At 40.0% G+C, this 14,720-nt stretch overlaps 1 protein-coding gene across 1 annotated transcript in view; it reads left to right on the plus strand.

The window, feature by feature from the left end:
- Nucleotides 1-14,720, plus strand: part of COL24A1 (collagen type XXIV alpha 1 chain) — a 259,353-nt gene that overhangs the window by 205,225 nt on the left and 39,408 nt on the right. The window contains exons 45-51 of the mRNA XM_054980368.1: nt 2,302-2,355; nt 2,490-2,543; nt 6,540-6,593; nt 11,613-11,720; nt 12,163-12,270; nt 12,799-12,906; nt 13,687-13,740. Coding sequence (XP_054836343.1) covers nt 2,302-2,355; nt 2,490-2,543; nt 6,540-6,593; nt 11,613-11,720; nt 12,163-12,270; nt 12,799-12,906; nt 13,687-13,740 — 540 coding nt within the window. The remainder of the gene's footprint in view (nt 1-2,301; nt 2,356-2,489; nt 2,544-6,539; nt 6,594-11,612; nt 11,721-12,162; nt 12,271-12,798; nt 12,907-13,686; nt 13,741-14,720) is intronic.

The following is a 14,720-nucleotide window of genomic DNA, read 5'->3' on the forward strand; positions in this document are numbered from 1 at the left end:
ACTGGTGAGTGCGTTGCTGCTCCGTGGTTGGAAGGAAGCCCTGCTGATCAAGGAAAGCTGGGCTTCCATTCGGGTTTCCAGGGTGACAGAAGGAGAGCAAACTCAGCTCAGGCATTCCCCTGGCTCCGTTGCCAGGGGAATAGATTGCTGGCGCCAGAGTGACTGGATCCCCGATCAGATACTGATCGCCCCGATCAAGCCCCCCCCCCCAACCGCTGGATTGGTCACCATGGACGGCACCGATCTGCCGGGTCCCGATCACGTGAACGCCATTATCGTGGGTATTTTTCTATCATAATGCCGATCATGCCCATCTCTAGTTTGGAGTGAGGGAGACAGCTGCAATAAAGCAGTCTAATTTTACAAAATAAGGCAGTATAATTGTGCAAAGTGGATGCATCCAAATTTGCTCAGAAGCCTCTGGAGAGCTCACTGGCTTCTGCTTGTGACCACTGAGCAGGACGTGAATTGAACTAGTTGGTGATCAAGCACAATTAGTTTAAATATGATAAATACCTGGTCAAGGATATAGTTGGCAGGTTATGATATAGCAACCATGTAATTGGTTGCTTGTAATTCTGCTCGTTTTGATGTCTCTTTGTCCTGGCCACTATTTTCTATGAATTATAATTGTCTACTCATTAATCATTATCTCAGGAATAAAGTTATTAAAGCAATATATGGTAAAACGGACTTATAATTTATTTCACAGGTCCATTGCACGTCGCATAATAGCAATCTAACTTCCTTGACATGTACGGCCCCTTGAGGTGTTCTTGAATGCGAGTCTTTAATGGACGTGTGGTGCTGCCAATATATAATAAAGTGCAAGTGCATTCAATAATATAAACCACATTGGAGGTAGCACATGTAGAAAAAAATTTTGAGTGAAGAGGAGACCCTGTACGAGGATTTTTAAACGAAGAACACCTCTCAAAAATTCGAACGAGGAATAGAAAGGCACCTTTAGTACAACATTTTGAGGCTTATCATGAGAGTGAACATGAACTTAAATTATCAGTCACAGAAGTTGTAAAATCAGCTGATAACATTATCAAGAAATTGCAACGAATAGAGGCTCAGTGGATTTTTAGGATAGTCTTGCTCCTGAAGGTCTAAACAATGAGATAGATTTCACAGTATTTTTGTAACAATGTGGCTGTATTGCTGAAATTTTATTTGTAACATCATTATATTGATATTTCAGTTGTAACTTCTTTACATTGGAGTAGCCCTTTCAAACTTCAGCATGTTATGGAGGTAAAATAGGTCTCTTTAACTTACAATGTATTGCTAATGATCATGGTGTTAAATACTAAGTAGCTGATTGAGGCCGTACACGTCAAGGAAGTTGGATTGCTATTATGCGATGTGCAATGGACCTGTGAAGTAAATTGTAAATCCGTTTTACCATATATTGCTTTTAATAACTTTATTCCTGAGATAATGATTAATGAGTGGACAATTATAATTCATAGAAAATAGTGGCCGGGATGAAGAGACATCGAAACGAGCAGAATTACAAGCCGGCGGGCTCGTTGCCAACCAACTGGAGCCCTCAGGCTGCCGAATATTGAACTGGTATCAGCTTTGTTCCACGGACATATCATTATTGGAATCTTTTTGGCATCCACCTGAAAGATTATAAAGAAAAAGGAATTATGAAGAAACTGATGTTATAGACGGACATACTTACTTTTTGTTATATTGTGATACTATATTATGAAATTTTCACAATTGAGCACTAGCACTTTAATATAAGTAATTTTGTCTAACAAAATTAGTGTGTGTAGTGTATGTGTTCTCCCTGGGGAGTTCCTGGTAGTGTTGTGATATTCTCATTGGAGACCTTCCCTTTTTGTGGTCAAGAGGGATGTCAGACAAACATCTGAAGTTTGGCTCATGGTTTGGATTGTGGCTACCAAACATGGTATGTTTGCCTGCTGAACCTGTTCACTGCAAGCTTCGCAGCATCCCTAACACTGAATTAATTCTGTTATGCTGTTGAAATGTGGATGAATGAACAAAAAGATAGAGTGTAGGGGCAAGGATGATGTGCTCATGGGCTGAGTATTGTTATTGTATTTTAAATATTTTAAATACAATGCAGTGCAATGGTGGTTTGGGGACTTCACATTTGAATAAGGTATATCTGAAAGGGGAAAAACTAGTGAAGTGCCTCCCAACTTGGAATGCATTGAAATGATCATGTTGGGACACAGTTTGGCAACTAAAGTCGTATTTTCACTGGAAGCTCATAGAATCATTTACCCGCCCATTAATATGTTGTACTATTTCTAGGGTCACCCAGGACTTCCAGGACAAAGAGGTGCTATTGGACAACAAGGACTACCGGTAAGTCTATTGTATAGTGGGCTGCCTTCATTGTTCTTATTTTAAAATAATACAATTGTACTTAATATATTTGTTATATGGGACAGCCTCTGATTTTCCTCCATTTCTTTTAATGGGTATTTTTTACCCCAAAGGGTGAGCCGGGTGAACGTGGGGATGCAGGACCAAAAGGAGAGAGGGGATCTCAAGTAAGTTAACAGACACAAATGAATACATTGTATTGATTTTTAAAAAGATATTTAGTACTTTAAAGATTAAGAATTTTACTCGGACCTAAATTTCTTTTTCACCATGCTATCCCGTTTCTATCTCTGGAATCTCCCAATGTAATGGATTGCTTATGTTGTTGGACTACTTTCATTAGCAACTGAGGCAGTGGCAGATGATACTATATCCATGCCAGGGAAACTTTACCACCAGCCCCTTGCTTTAAACTGAAACCAGTATAAGATGTGTCAGCCTCTAGTTTTATTATGTATGTCTGGTCCATAAGATGTCCCACAACCAGGCTGTTAGAAAGCCGTGCAGTCTTGTGGATAAAAAGCTGGACTTGGATCTGAGAAACCTAGGCTTAAGCCCTTTCTCTGCTGTGTAACTGATTATCTTAATGACTGCCTCATTTGTTTATTGACGGCATTGTTAGTCTACCTCATTGTTTTGTAGAATCCTTGAGGCAACCCACAACATAACAAAATGCATCAACATTAACAATTAAACTCCTAATGTCTTTTAAAATACTAAATGAGCAAATAAAACAATCTCAGATTAAAATTAGCCAAAACCTTCAAATGCCTGTTGAAATAATAATTAAGAAGTCTTCAACAGCTTAAATGTCAAAGCAAAGCAGGCCTGCCAAGCTTTCCTGGGGAGAAAGGGCCATAATGAGGCTGCTGTTGCTGAAGAATCCTCGCTCGTGTCTTCATTGATCACATTTTGTGTAATAAAGAAGTTGGAGCTGTTGTTTTACATGTTGCATGTGAACATATTTGGCCAACATTGGAAACAGCATGTTGGACTAGATGATGCTAGACATTTCTGATACTATTAGTAGCCCTTTTCTTGCCCCTGGGCTCCTTGAAGAAAGGGCAGGAAACAGTTCAAATCATTGCCCTGCATAGGATGCAGAGTGCAATCTTGACTCAGCAGTGCTGATGGATTGTGTTGTGTTGGGATGAGTAGTGAGACCTTGGCTCTGGCCCCAGCTACTATGAGTTAGCACCTGATCCTGTGTGCTGTGGTACTTGTTCAGCAGCTCATAGAACAAGGCTATTAGAAACCACTGCTGAAGATCGTGGAGTACTGATATAAAGGACAGATGGGTAGCAATTGCCTATCTGGCTTCATGTGTGCGTGTTTTTAGCATTTCCTTTTTGATCTTTTTTAAAATATAAAGTTGCTGTTTTTCTGGAACATGCATGAATCTTCTTTTTAAAAAATTGTGCCTTTAAAAAGAACTGTTTTTAGGAAGATGTCTCAGAAAGAATATCCTGGATGATGAAGACTGCTAATCTAGGGAACCTCACAATTTACTCCACATGTTCTTCAGATACTTTGGTTTATGTTTGTTTTGAACAGCAGCCAAAGAGAAGCTACTTTTTGGCATTTGTATGAATTTCAGAAGCTATAATGTGAGGAGGCTGTTATATAAAGAAAAATGTCTAAGGACATACTGGGCATTCTGAAGGAGCTCTTGCAGTTGTGACCATTGTGACAAATCCATTTGAACACTCTTTCATAAAGAAAACACAGCAATGGCACCGTGCCTGTGTGTTTGGAATGGCGAGCTTGGGGTTAGGTTCAAAGGATCAAGTACAAATGTTGTACTTTGAAAAGAATTCTTTGAGCTGAGGATACAGTCAAAGCTGCCAAAGAAATGTTATGCTCTGCCACCAAGTGATGTTTAAAGGATTAAATAAAAAAACAATTTTAATATGCCCATTGCACCTTCCACTATCAAACTAGTCCTCCTCCAGTAAAACTGTTTTCTGAGGGATATGTGATCATCTGTGACTGAAAGCAAAACCATATTTTATTAGCTGACATAGCTCAGTAGCTCTGTGAAGCTTCTCCCATGATCACAATATGCTTAAGTTTTGAAAACACATAAATAATACAGAACCAAAAAACCCTCTCGTCTCTGTTTTCTCCTTTCAAATTTTCCATTATGTCCCTAGGCTGAAATATAATATTCCAGTCATATCCCTAAAAATAGTTTAACAGCCAGAGACTTCATGGAAAATGTACATCTTAAAACTGCAGTTAAAGCTGTTTTAGTGGCAGGAAAAATATTGAGTTGCTAACTCCTACAATACTGATTGCATAGAACAGAAGAGAAAATAATAGATAATCTGCTTTCATTTTAAGTAGATCCCAAATTGCTAACAAATACAAAACTGAGATTTCGCACAGGCTTGGATCCTTCCACTGATAGAGGGGTTTTCCCTTGATATAACAAACTCCTTCTGCTGGAGGAAAGCGCCACCATCAGTGGACTGAAGGCATACAGTATAACCACCAGTGTGGATCGAGCAATGCACAAGTGGAAACTTACAATGGAATTAGCAGTTCTGCTTGTGCACAATCTTGTGCAACACCTAGTGCTTCCTTCCCTATATGTTATAGTGCACAGAAATTGGTTGCACAAGATTTTGAGCAAACAGAAATGCAAGTGGGGAAACAGTAAGTATGACTTAGTGCAAGTGGCTACCATGGTATTTTCCCCATGCTTCCTAACACAAGCAGAAACACAAGCAAAAGAGCTCATTAAGGACTAGCACTAAGAGCCTCTCTAAACAGACATCTTACAGAGCTGGCAGAGATTGCTCCTCAGAGGGTTTGTTAATTTCATCTTAGCCTCCCCAAAGGGGAGGTGATGAAATTAACAAACCCTCTGAGGAATGGTGACTGTCTTTTTAAACTACCCTGGTGTAGAGATCTTTTTAACTACACTTCCCAGCTAACATTGCATCTCCCTACACTTGAGCATCCCCGTGTAAGATGTCTCATGTGTAGAGACTCTAAGTGAAACTTCTTGTATCTCCACAAGCATGTTCTGGGGCAATAGACCTGCAGGTACCCTTCTACCTACCTCATGTATGTATGTATTTATTTATTTATATCATATCTGTATTCCGCCCTCCCCGCGAGCAGGCTCAGGGCGGATAACAACATTAAGAACAATTAAAACTTTCCATATTAAAACATTTAAAACATACAAAAAATATCCTACAAAAATAGCAGCACTCTTTGCAGTATGATGCAAAGAGGTGCATACCTATTCTTCTTGAGAATTCCACTACAAAAATGCATGAAAGTATCAGAGGAAACACAGATATGTACACAAAGTTATCTTTCTGTTCATATACTTTCATTTTGTGCATTAGGGGCTTTCAATTGAAATGGCAATGAGGCATGATGATTTGCTTGATATTTCCTTTGGAGGCTCCATTTATGAAAAAGAATCTGCAGTAGAAATTGGCAATGGTTAAGCAAAACAATATATTCTTTGAGAAGCTGAAGATGTAAATCTTCTACTGCTTAGTGAGAATAATTAAGTGGGAATAATTAAGATATTGAGTTCTGTACACTTAACAATTATGTAGTTAGCAGGCATGTGAAAGGATATGTTTTAAAAATAAGCCATTAAACTTGCATGGAAAGTAAAGTACAAAGATTAGAGGGTAAACTGCAATATGCAGCAAAGGAAGCAAGGCCCAGCTGACACTGTCCCATCATCTTTGTGTGACTACATTTTATGAATATATCTTCCTTGTGGTAAGATCTCTTCTATGGTTTTTCACTTATTCATGTGATAAAGCTCATCTCTTTTGACCTTCTGAAGTAAGTGAAAAGTCAGCCTAACAGCTGGTAGAAATGACACAATCAACATCCCTGGTCCCAAGTGGAATAGCGCCCAATATTGTGACCATATGTGTATGAAATATGCTTTTCTGAATCAGTGCAGTGCAGTGTTTTGCTAAGCACAAGAGACTAGAAGAGAGATTATGAGTTGCAATCAGCTCATGATCTTAGATCCCTCCTAACTGAAGTGATTGTTGCATTCTTTGACCCTGGCATAACACCAGATAATGCAAACACTCCTAGCTCCTTAACATAGAAATGCAGGCTTCTGACCTATTAGGTTCCTCAGCTTTGTCAGCTAACAAATGTTTTGGAATCTCCAGGGTCCTGTCGGAAAAAAAGGAATGAGTGGTCAAGCTGGGAAACCTGGAATGCCTGTAAGTAAACAGACTGTTTTGTTCATCATGTGCTTACATTTCAGATATCAAGTAGCACAAATCCAAATTGCTTAATGCAGGAAATGACATGCTCTTAATAAAAGACAAAAAGCTAATGAAATGCAATTAGCTCATTCAGCTTGGCGGGTAGATGTTCCTTTTTAATGATACCATGAGCATCTCTTGCTTTTTATAACCATGTTCTTCACAGGGTCTTCACAGTTGTTAAAAAATGAATAAATGCCAACTGATGTTTAAAACAGTCTGCTTTTATTGCCTCATGGATTTTTCTGCTTTCATTATGTTTGTTCTTCAGAACTTTCCTCTCCCTCAGTCCATATATGGCAGTCTCAGGCATTTTCTTGCTCTGACATTTATGCTATAACTTCACTGAAAAAGGAATGAGTTCTTGGAACTGAATTAATCCAGAGGCAGGCAACTTCTTTATGACTGCACTGGACCGCTTTGAGTCTAATGTATTTTTTAAAGTGCCTGCTTTCAGATGTTGTCATGTTGACTGAGATTATCCTCCTTTGGATGCTGATCTTCATAGAGATTCAGTTTCCTAGTGTATGGATTATTTTTTAAGAACATTTATTAGCTGCCTTTCTACCTTACAGCACTCTAGCAGCTTACAGCAGGCATAAAAATATATAAAAACCTCAATTTAAAACCACTATATAAAACTATCAATAAATAGTAAAATTAATTGAAATTAATTGAAAACTCTTCAGCTGCCTCCTAATGATTGAGATTGAAGGGTCCAGGCACACTTCCCTAGGGAGGTTGTTCTATAGTTGTGGGGCTGCCACTGAAAAGGCAATCTTTCGTGTACCTACCAACCAAGCCTCTTTGGCTGATGGGATAGTCAGGAGGGTCTCTCCCGGAGATCTTAACTCCCAGGCAGGAACGTATGGGAGAAGACAGTGCTTCAGATATCCATAAGCTATGTAGGTCTTTAAATGTGAGAACCAACATCTTGAATTGGGCTCAGGAGTGGATTGGCAGCCAGTGTTGTTGCTGTAATAGTGGGATCACATACTCTTGATAGTTGGCTCTAACCAGCAGTCTAACCATAGCATTCTGCAGCTAGCTTCCAAACAATCTTCAGTGGTAGCTCCAAGTAGAGCACACTGCAGTAGTCCGGTCAAAATGTAACTAAGGCATGGATGACTGTGGCTAGATCTAACTAAACTAGGAACAGGTGCAGCTGAGGGTGGGCAAAAGCACTCCAAGCCACCACAGACACCCGGCTTTCTGCTGTGTCAAGCAGTGCTCCCAAGCTGCAAACCTGAATTTCAAGGGGAGTGTGGCCCCATCTAAGACAGGAGAGTTCTTACATTGCTGGTCAGCCTTTCTATTAACCCAAAGAACCTCTCACTCATAAGGATTAAACTTCAGATTGTTCACTCTTATCCAACTCATTGCTGACTCCAAGCATCAGTTTAGAACATCAACAGCATCCTTGGAATTAGATATAAAAGAAAGGTAGAGCTGAGTATCATCTGCTTATTGGTGACACTGCAGCCCAAACCTCCTTATGACCTCTCCAGTGGCTTCATGTACATATTAAATAACAAGGGTGGAACTCAATAGGCCAACTGCCAAGGGACAGAGCAGGAGTCTTTTGGGCCCATCTTCTGAAATCGATCACCCAGATAGGGCTAGAACCACCATAACAAAGTGCATCTTAGCTCTAGCACTGAGAGGCTACTCAATAGGATTCCATGGTTGATGGTATTGAAGGCCACTGAGAGATCCATCTGGACTAGCAGGGTCACATACACCTTGTCTAACTCTTGATAAAGGTCATCAACCGTGGTGACCTGTACAATCTGTGTTCCAAATCCAGGCCTGAAGCCAGATTGAAATGGATCCAGAAAATCAGTCTCTTCCAACAACCTGAGAAGCAATTAGTCACTGAGAAGCAGTTATCCACTGTAACACTTGGCCCAAGAATGGAAAATGGAGACTCGCCAAAAGTTCTTCAACACAGTAGGATTCAGGGATAGATTTTTTCAACACAGGTTTAATTACTGCCTCTTTGAGCACAGGTGGTACAGATCCCACTCTCAAGGATGCATTGACCACTCCCCTGACCCTGACCCACTCAGCCATTCCTCCCTCTGGTAGCTTTTATCAGCCAGGAAAGTCAAGGATCAAGAACACAGGTGGTAGGTCTCACCTCTGCAAATATCTTGTCCACATCCTCAGGCTCCTCAAGCTGAAAAGTACCAATATAAGTTGGACAAGCAGGTTCCAGATACACATTGTCTAATGATGTAGGCATCTAACTCAGAGCAGATTGGTGATTTTGTCTGTAAAGAAAATAGCAAACTAATCACAGTGGGCCATGGTGCGGTCAGAGTCCAGTGCCATGGGGCCATGATGTAAAAATCCTCTGAACTACATGAAATAGCTCAACTGAGCAATTACATGCAGGTGCAATCATAGCAGAGAAATATTGCCTTTTTATCCCCATCACTGCCACAGAATAGGGCCCAATATGGGCTCTATGCTGTGCTCAATCAGTCTCCGAGTTCTTTGCCATCAGTGCACTAGTCTGCATCCCACCATCATATCTCCCTATGTCCAGGGCCAGGGGAATGGCAATCCCTTCCCCCAGACACATACCCACCAATTACCTCCCCAGTCAGAAGGCAGCTGAGAATTAGCATGCCCTCAACCACCTAGCAGGCACTTTAGCTCTCCCAATAGACCTATTCCTGTAAACAAATGAACAGGCCCTCGTAACTTCCCCAAAGTGGCAACTCCTTTTGACGTCCCTTTGGTGGCAACCTCGCTGGTGGCAGGTCCTTCCTCTGCAGGAGTCCAGGGTAAGATGGGATGCAACCTTGTGCAAGAAATGTGCTGACTCAGGTGCTTGTTCCAGCAAAGAGTCACAGAAATCAAACAAGAGTCCTATTGGTGAAGTCCTGGACAGCAGCAGTAGACAGCTGGGTGATCTGGCTTACCCATACCTCAGGAGGCAGGTAGTTTCTGGACTCTCTCTCTTGACTGGGATGTTAAGCAGTCTGAGCAGATAAATCATTATGGTTTGCTCTGCTCTGACACTAGCTCTGAGCAGTGTTCCCTGCAAGATCTGCTGGTCTAGAAAACAAATACTTTTTAAATTCCAGCTGTATTTCAATGGCATTTGATTGTACTTTATTGTTGTCGTTATTGGTCATAATTTGGTATTTTTGAGATGCATTTTTAAAGTGTTTTAGTCAACACTTCAAAATAGATTTACTTTATAAGTCACTTTCCGAGCCTGAGTCGGAAAGCAATTCCTTCATATTAAAAATAAATAAACAGAACCTGACAGCTGACCATGGGATAAGTTGCTGCAAATATATCTATGTTTATTTATTGAAAAGATTTATATCCCAGCTATTCCACTGGCCTCAAGTGGCTAGTGTTTTACAAATATATTGAGGACACCAGTTTGTACTGACTAATGTCTTCACTATTTAATGTGATGTCACTGGATAATAACAATAGACAGAATAAAGAGGCTCATGGACTTACTGTGTGGCAGCAATGCTTCCAGAAGTCAAGGCTAGGGCAGAGGGCTGGCTTAATGCCAGCTATGCCACAGTGGGTCCCAAAGAGTAGAACAAAGGGGAACAGAGGTGGGCCTAGTGCCATGCCAAAAGCCCCTCTTGGGTCTCACTGCCATTCTGCAGCAGCTGCTTGAGCAGATGGGCAACTCTCTCCTTGGGTGCCAGCCACAGCTGAGGATGCCTGTCACAACTTGGTGGTTAGGTAGTTTCAGGCATTAGAGCAGATCCACTGGGTTGAGTCATGCTGGCTGGGCAGTTCACTCCCCTTTTGGACTCCCCTAAGGGAGCCATGGGAAGGTGAAAAGTATGCATAAGATTTGGGAATTGTGGGCTTCACCCAGGGTGGCAGGGACCATCAGGTCATGCCCCGATGGGTGCTCCACCTCCTGCCATCCTGCGGTGCCCAGCAGGTGGGCTGGAGAAAGCATGCATCGAATGACTAATGCTAGAATACCACTTAAAAGTTCTTTTGTTAATAGAATTTTTTATTTAAACTATAAACTATAAACAATAACATAAAACTATAAACAATAAACATAAAGATAAGAAAAACACAATATTCTAAATAGAAGACAAACTAACAATACATAAACTAGTAGTAGTAGTAGTAGTAGTAGTAGTAGTAGTAGTAGTAGTAGTAGTAGTAGTAATAAAGACCCTAAAATTACACTAAAAGTTGAGATCCGATTGTCTCTGCAACAAATATATATTATTTTTAGAGTCTCACGTATTCTAAGTTAATCATAAGAGCCCTCTTTTTTCTATTGTTCATGTTTCTTAATCCATAAATACAAATGTCATCAAATCCTTGTTACCCATTTCATATAAAAAGTCTATAAATGGTTTCCATTCAGTCAAGTTAACTAATGTCCTTTCTCTAATCAATGAAGTAAGTTTTGCCATTGACACAAACTCCAAAACTTTTGTCCACCATTCCTCCACTGTAGGCAATGTTGGAGTTTTCCACTTTTGTGCATAAAGTACTCTTGCTGCCGTAATAAAGTATAAAAGCAAAGTTCCAAAGCTTTTCTCCACCTGGCTGTCCGTTATTCCCAACAGAAAAGTCTCTGATTTCAACTGAATTTTAATTTTCAAAATCTTCTGAATCGATTATTGTATCTGCAGCCAGAAACTCTTTGCTTTCTTACATGTCCAACACATATGAAAAAATGTCCCTTCTTGTTTAGCACATTTCCAACATACATTTGAGGCACCCTTATAATTCCAGCCAATTTTTCAGGTACCCAAGTGCCTTTCAGAACCGTTTTGTTACAGTACAGCTCTATAAAAAACCCTCTTAAATATTTATTTGAGTATTTATGTTTATTTTTAATATTTTATTGGCCACCTTGAGCTTTCTTAGGAAACAAAATTAAAAGTGGGTTTTTAAATGAATTAATCACTCCAGATAATGATCTTACTCACAATCTAATAGGTTTCAAATTTCTTTCAGGGTAAGCCTGGTTTTCTAGGCCAAAAGGGACCACCTGGCTATCCTGGACCAGAGGGCATTCCTGGCAGTCCTGGAAAACCTGGGGTACCTGGGCAGGAGGCCTTTCCTGTGAGTAACAATTGTACCATCTTTAGTCATAAAATAGTTTTTTTTTAAATTTGCACCACATGGAACAAAAGAACAACAAACAACATGGTTACTTTTCATGCCAGTGTCACATCATGGAACAAAAGAACAACAAACAACATGGTTACTTTTCATGCCAGTGTCACATCTCCCTGTGGCTGGTAGCCAGAATGTGGGAAATAGCTACATCATCTGCTGTAGCATAGCAGTTAAGTGGTTGGGTTGCAAATCAGCACTCTGCTGGTTCAAATCCCACTACTGCCATGAGTTCAGCCGGTGGCCTTGGGTAAGCCCTCAGCGCCAGATCTGATACAAGTGAAGCTGGTTTGCATGAAGTAAAAACAGATGTTTGTTTTTAGCAAGCAAAACAAGTAGAGTCAGTGGCTAATGTGATTACAAATAACTTTCTGTTTGTTTATCCAAGGGTGATAGAGGAAGCCCAGGAATAGCTGGACTAGCAGGATATCCTGGAACTCAAGGACCGAAGGGGTTACCAGGTATGCCAGGAAACATTGGACCACCAGGACTAAAGGTACTTTGAATGGCAGCTTTATAAGCTGGTTTACCCTGTGTTTGAACTCCTTCAGTCTGTTAAACCAGAAGTAATAACAAAGTTAGAATTGCAGTTTGAATGAAATTTGTATATTTATATTTTGGAAAGTATCATGCAAGTGAAAATGCTTGAAGAAAAGATTATTTCCTGATGGCCAGCACATTGGAACTTGCTCTTTCTCTAGGTGATTTTGAAAAACAACGCATCCATTTTCCATTAAAGTGCAATGCAAAAACATCCTATCTTTCAGTCACTGATTTGCTGATGGCTGTGATAAGAAATACTAGTAGAAACAGAAACAAGGCTCAAACTGAATAAATGCGCATGCTTTAAAAAGTCACTTTTGCGTTCAGTTTTGAAATATCCCTGATTCTGCACCTTGGACCAAGTTAGATTTTTGCATAAGGAATAATTATCTATGAACACACCATATAGAAATTTCAAAAGAAGCCATCTGTTCTTTCTCTATTCAAACAATGCGTGAACACATTTTTTCCCATTATGCAGGGTGAACAAGGACTTCGGGGACATCCAGGAAAGCAAGGTAAACGAGGCCTTCCTGGGTCACAAGGTGATCAAGGCGCGCCAGGAGATCCAGGCCTGAAGGGGCATGCTGTATGTATTTTGTATCATATGTAAAGTAGTTTTAGTGTTGTTGAGTATATAATGCATATGTGTTCCTGGAACTTTCCTTTTTCTTAGTAGCCAGGTCCATGACTGCCTTTTATCAGATGATATACCAGCCGTCATATTTCCTGGAGAGGAAGGACCTAGCCAAAGTTGTACATGTTTTGGAGACCTTCAGTACTATGTTGAGTTGCCTCTGAAAACCACCCAGAAAATACAACTAGTTCAGAATGTGGCCACAAGGTTATTGACATGGATGGGCCAATATGATTACATAATTTCTGTTCTGAACAACTATACTAGATCCCATCGGGTGTTGAATTGTGAAGCCCTGAAAGATCTGGGATCTGGGATCAGAGTATCTCAAGTACTGCCTTTATCTGTCTGTACACATAGGCCTTCAGGCAAGGCATTAGTTACATAATACAGGGCTTTGGGGACCAAGACTACTTTATTCTCTTTGCAGAGATGCTCACTGTACACTCAATTCCTCTTAGTGTTTAGGTGTTCTAGCAATGACAATATTTTTCAGTGGAGTTTGAAGCAAACTAATTTTTGAATTCTAATTGATGTTGCTTAATTGTTGATAGTCTTGCCTTTTGCTTTTCTTCCATTTGGGGTTGCGTTGTTTTTTTTTTAGTTATTTGCTTTAATGGTGTTAATACAATGTGATATTTGTATTGTTATCTGCTTTTGGGACCCATTAGGCAAAAAAGCAGGATGGAAATAAATCCAAGCAGTAATTCCCTCTCTCTGCTAATATTGCAGGGAGAATCTGGTGATCCAGGTTTAATGGGCTTTCAGGGATTCCCAGGTCCTAAGGTATGTGATGACTTTGGCAGTTTTAAGTATGTTTAGATTTATTAATTTAAAAGGGAGAGAGTAACACAGGTGCTTAGTTCTCCCATTGAAATAAATGGGACTTGCAAGGGCTCAAACTTTGCCTAGATTATCTTTTTAAAAATCTTGAATTCTGACCATACATAATGAACACGTTTTTAAACTATAGAACAAATGTAATATGAAAGTAATCCTATCCTCCATCAAAGATCTTGACTTGGTGTACACATTTGTTGATTACCATTTGCAGTGTGCCAGAGATCCAAAGACCAATACAAAACAGAGTATTGAATATTTTATATTGATTTCTCTCAACTTGTTTTTGCTTGTACTTTTCATAACTAATTCTCAAAAGATTGGTTTAATTATTTTTTTAAATTTTATTTATTTCTAATCCACCTTTCTCACAGAGACCCAAGGAAGATTACACAGTGCACGTCAATACAATGTAATCAACAGCCAAGCCATTCACTGAGCAAAATACAGATCAACAGTTAGGACATTAAGTGAACAGATACAATAGCGTATGGTTGCAAAAAATTTGAAAGCAAGCATAAATCCAAACATAGAGATGAAACCTTTTTGAAACAAAGCATAACTAGTTAACATGACATCTTTAACAATGAGGAAACTACCCATTAGGAGCATCTCTACATCAGCAGACAGCACCCAGTAGCATAGTCTATAGTCCCTGTCCCTTACCAAGGCATTTCTTTGAACCATATCTTATGACACAGCCCTATAATCTGAGCAGAAAGCCCTCAATATTCAGTTTTGCATAGTTTGCAGAAAGCCAGGAGACAGGAGCTTTCCTCACCTCCACAGGCAGGCCATTTCATAAGGTGGGGACTATCACATGGAAAGCGTGTCTACGGGCAGCAGTTGATTTTGTGCAACTGCAAGGTGGTAGATGCAGGAGGCCCTATTCAGATGAGCAAAGCTGCCATGGCGGAACACAGGGA

Source organism: Eublepharis macularius, chromosome 5 (genome assembly GCF_028583425.1).
Source record: "Eublepharis macularius isolate TG4126 chromosome 5, MPM_Emac_v1.0, whole genome shotgun sequence".
Taxonomy (NCBI): domain Eukaryota; kingdom Metazoa; phylum Chordata; class Lepidosauria; order Squamata; family Eublepharidae; genus Eublepharis; species Eublepharis macularius.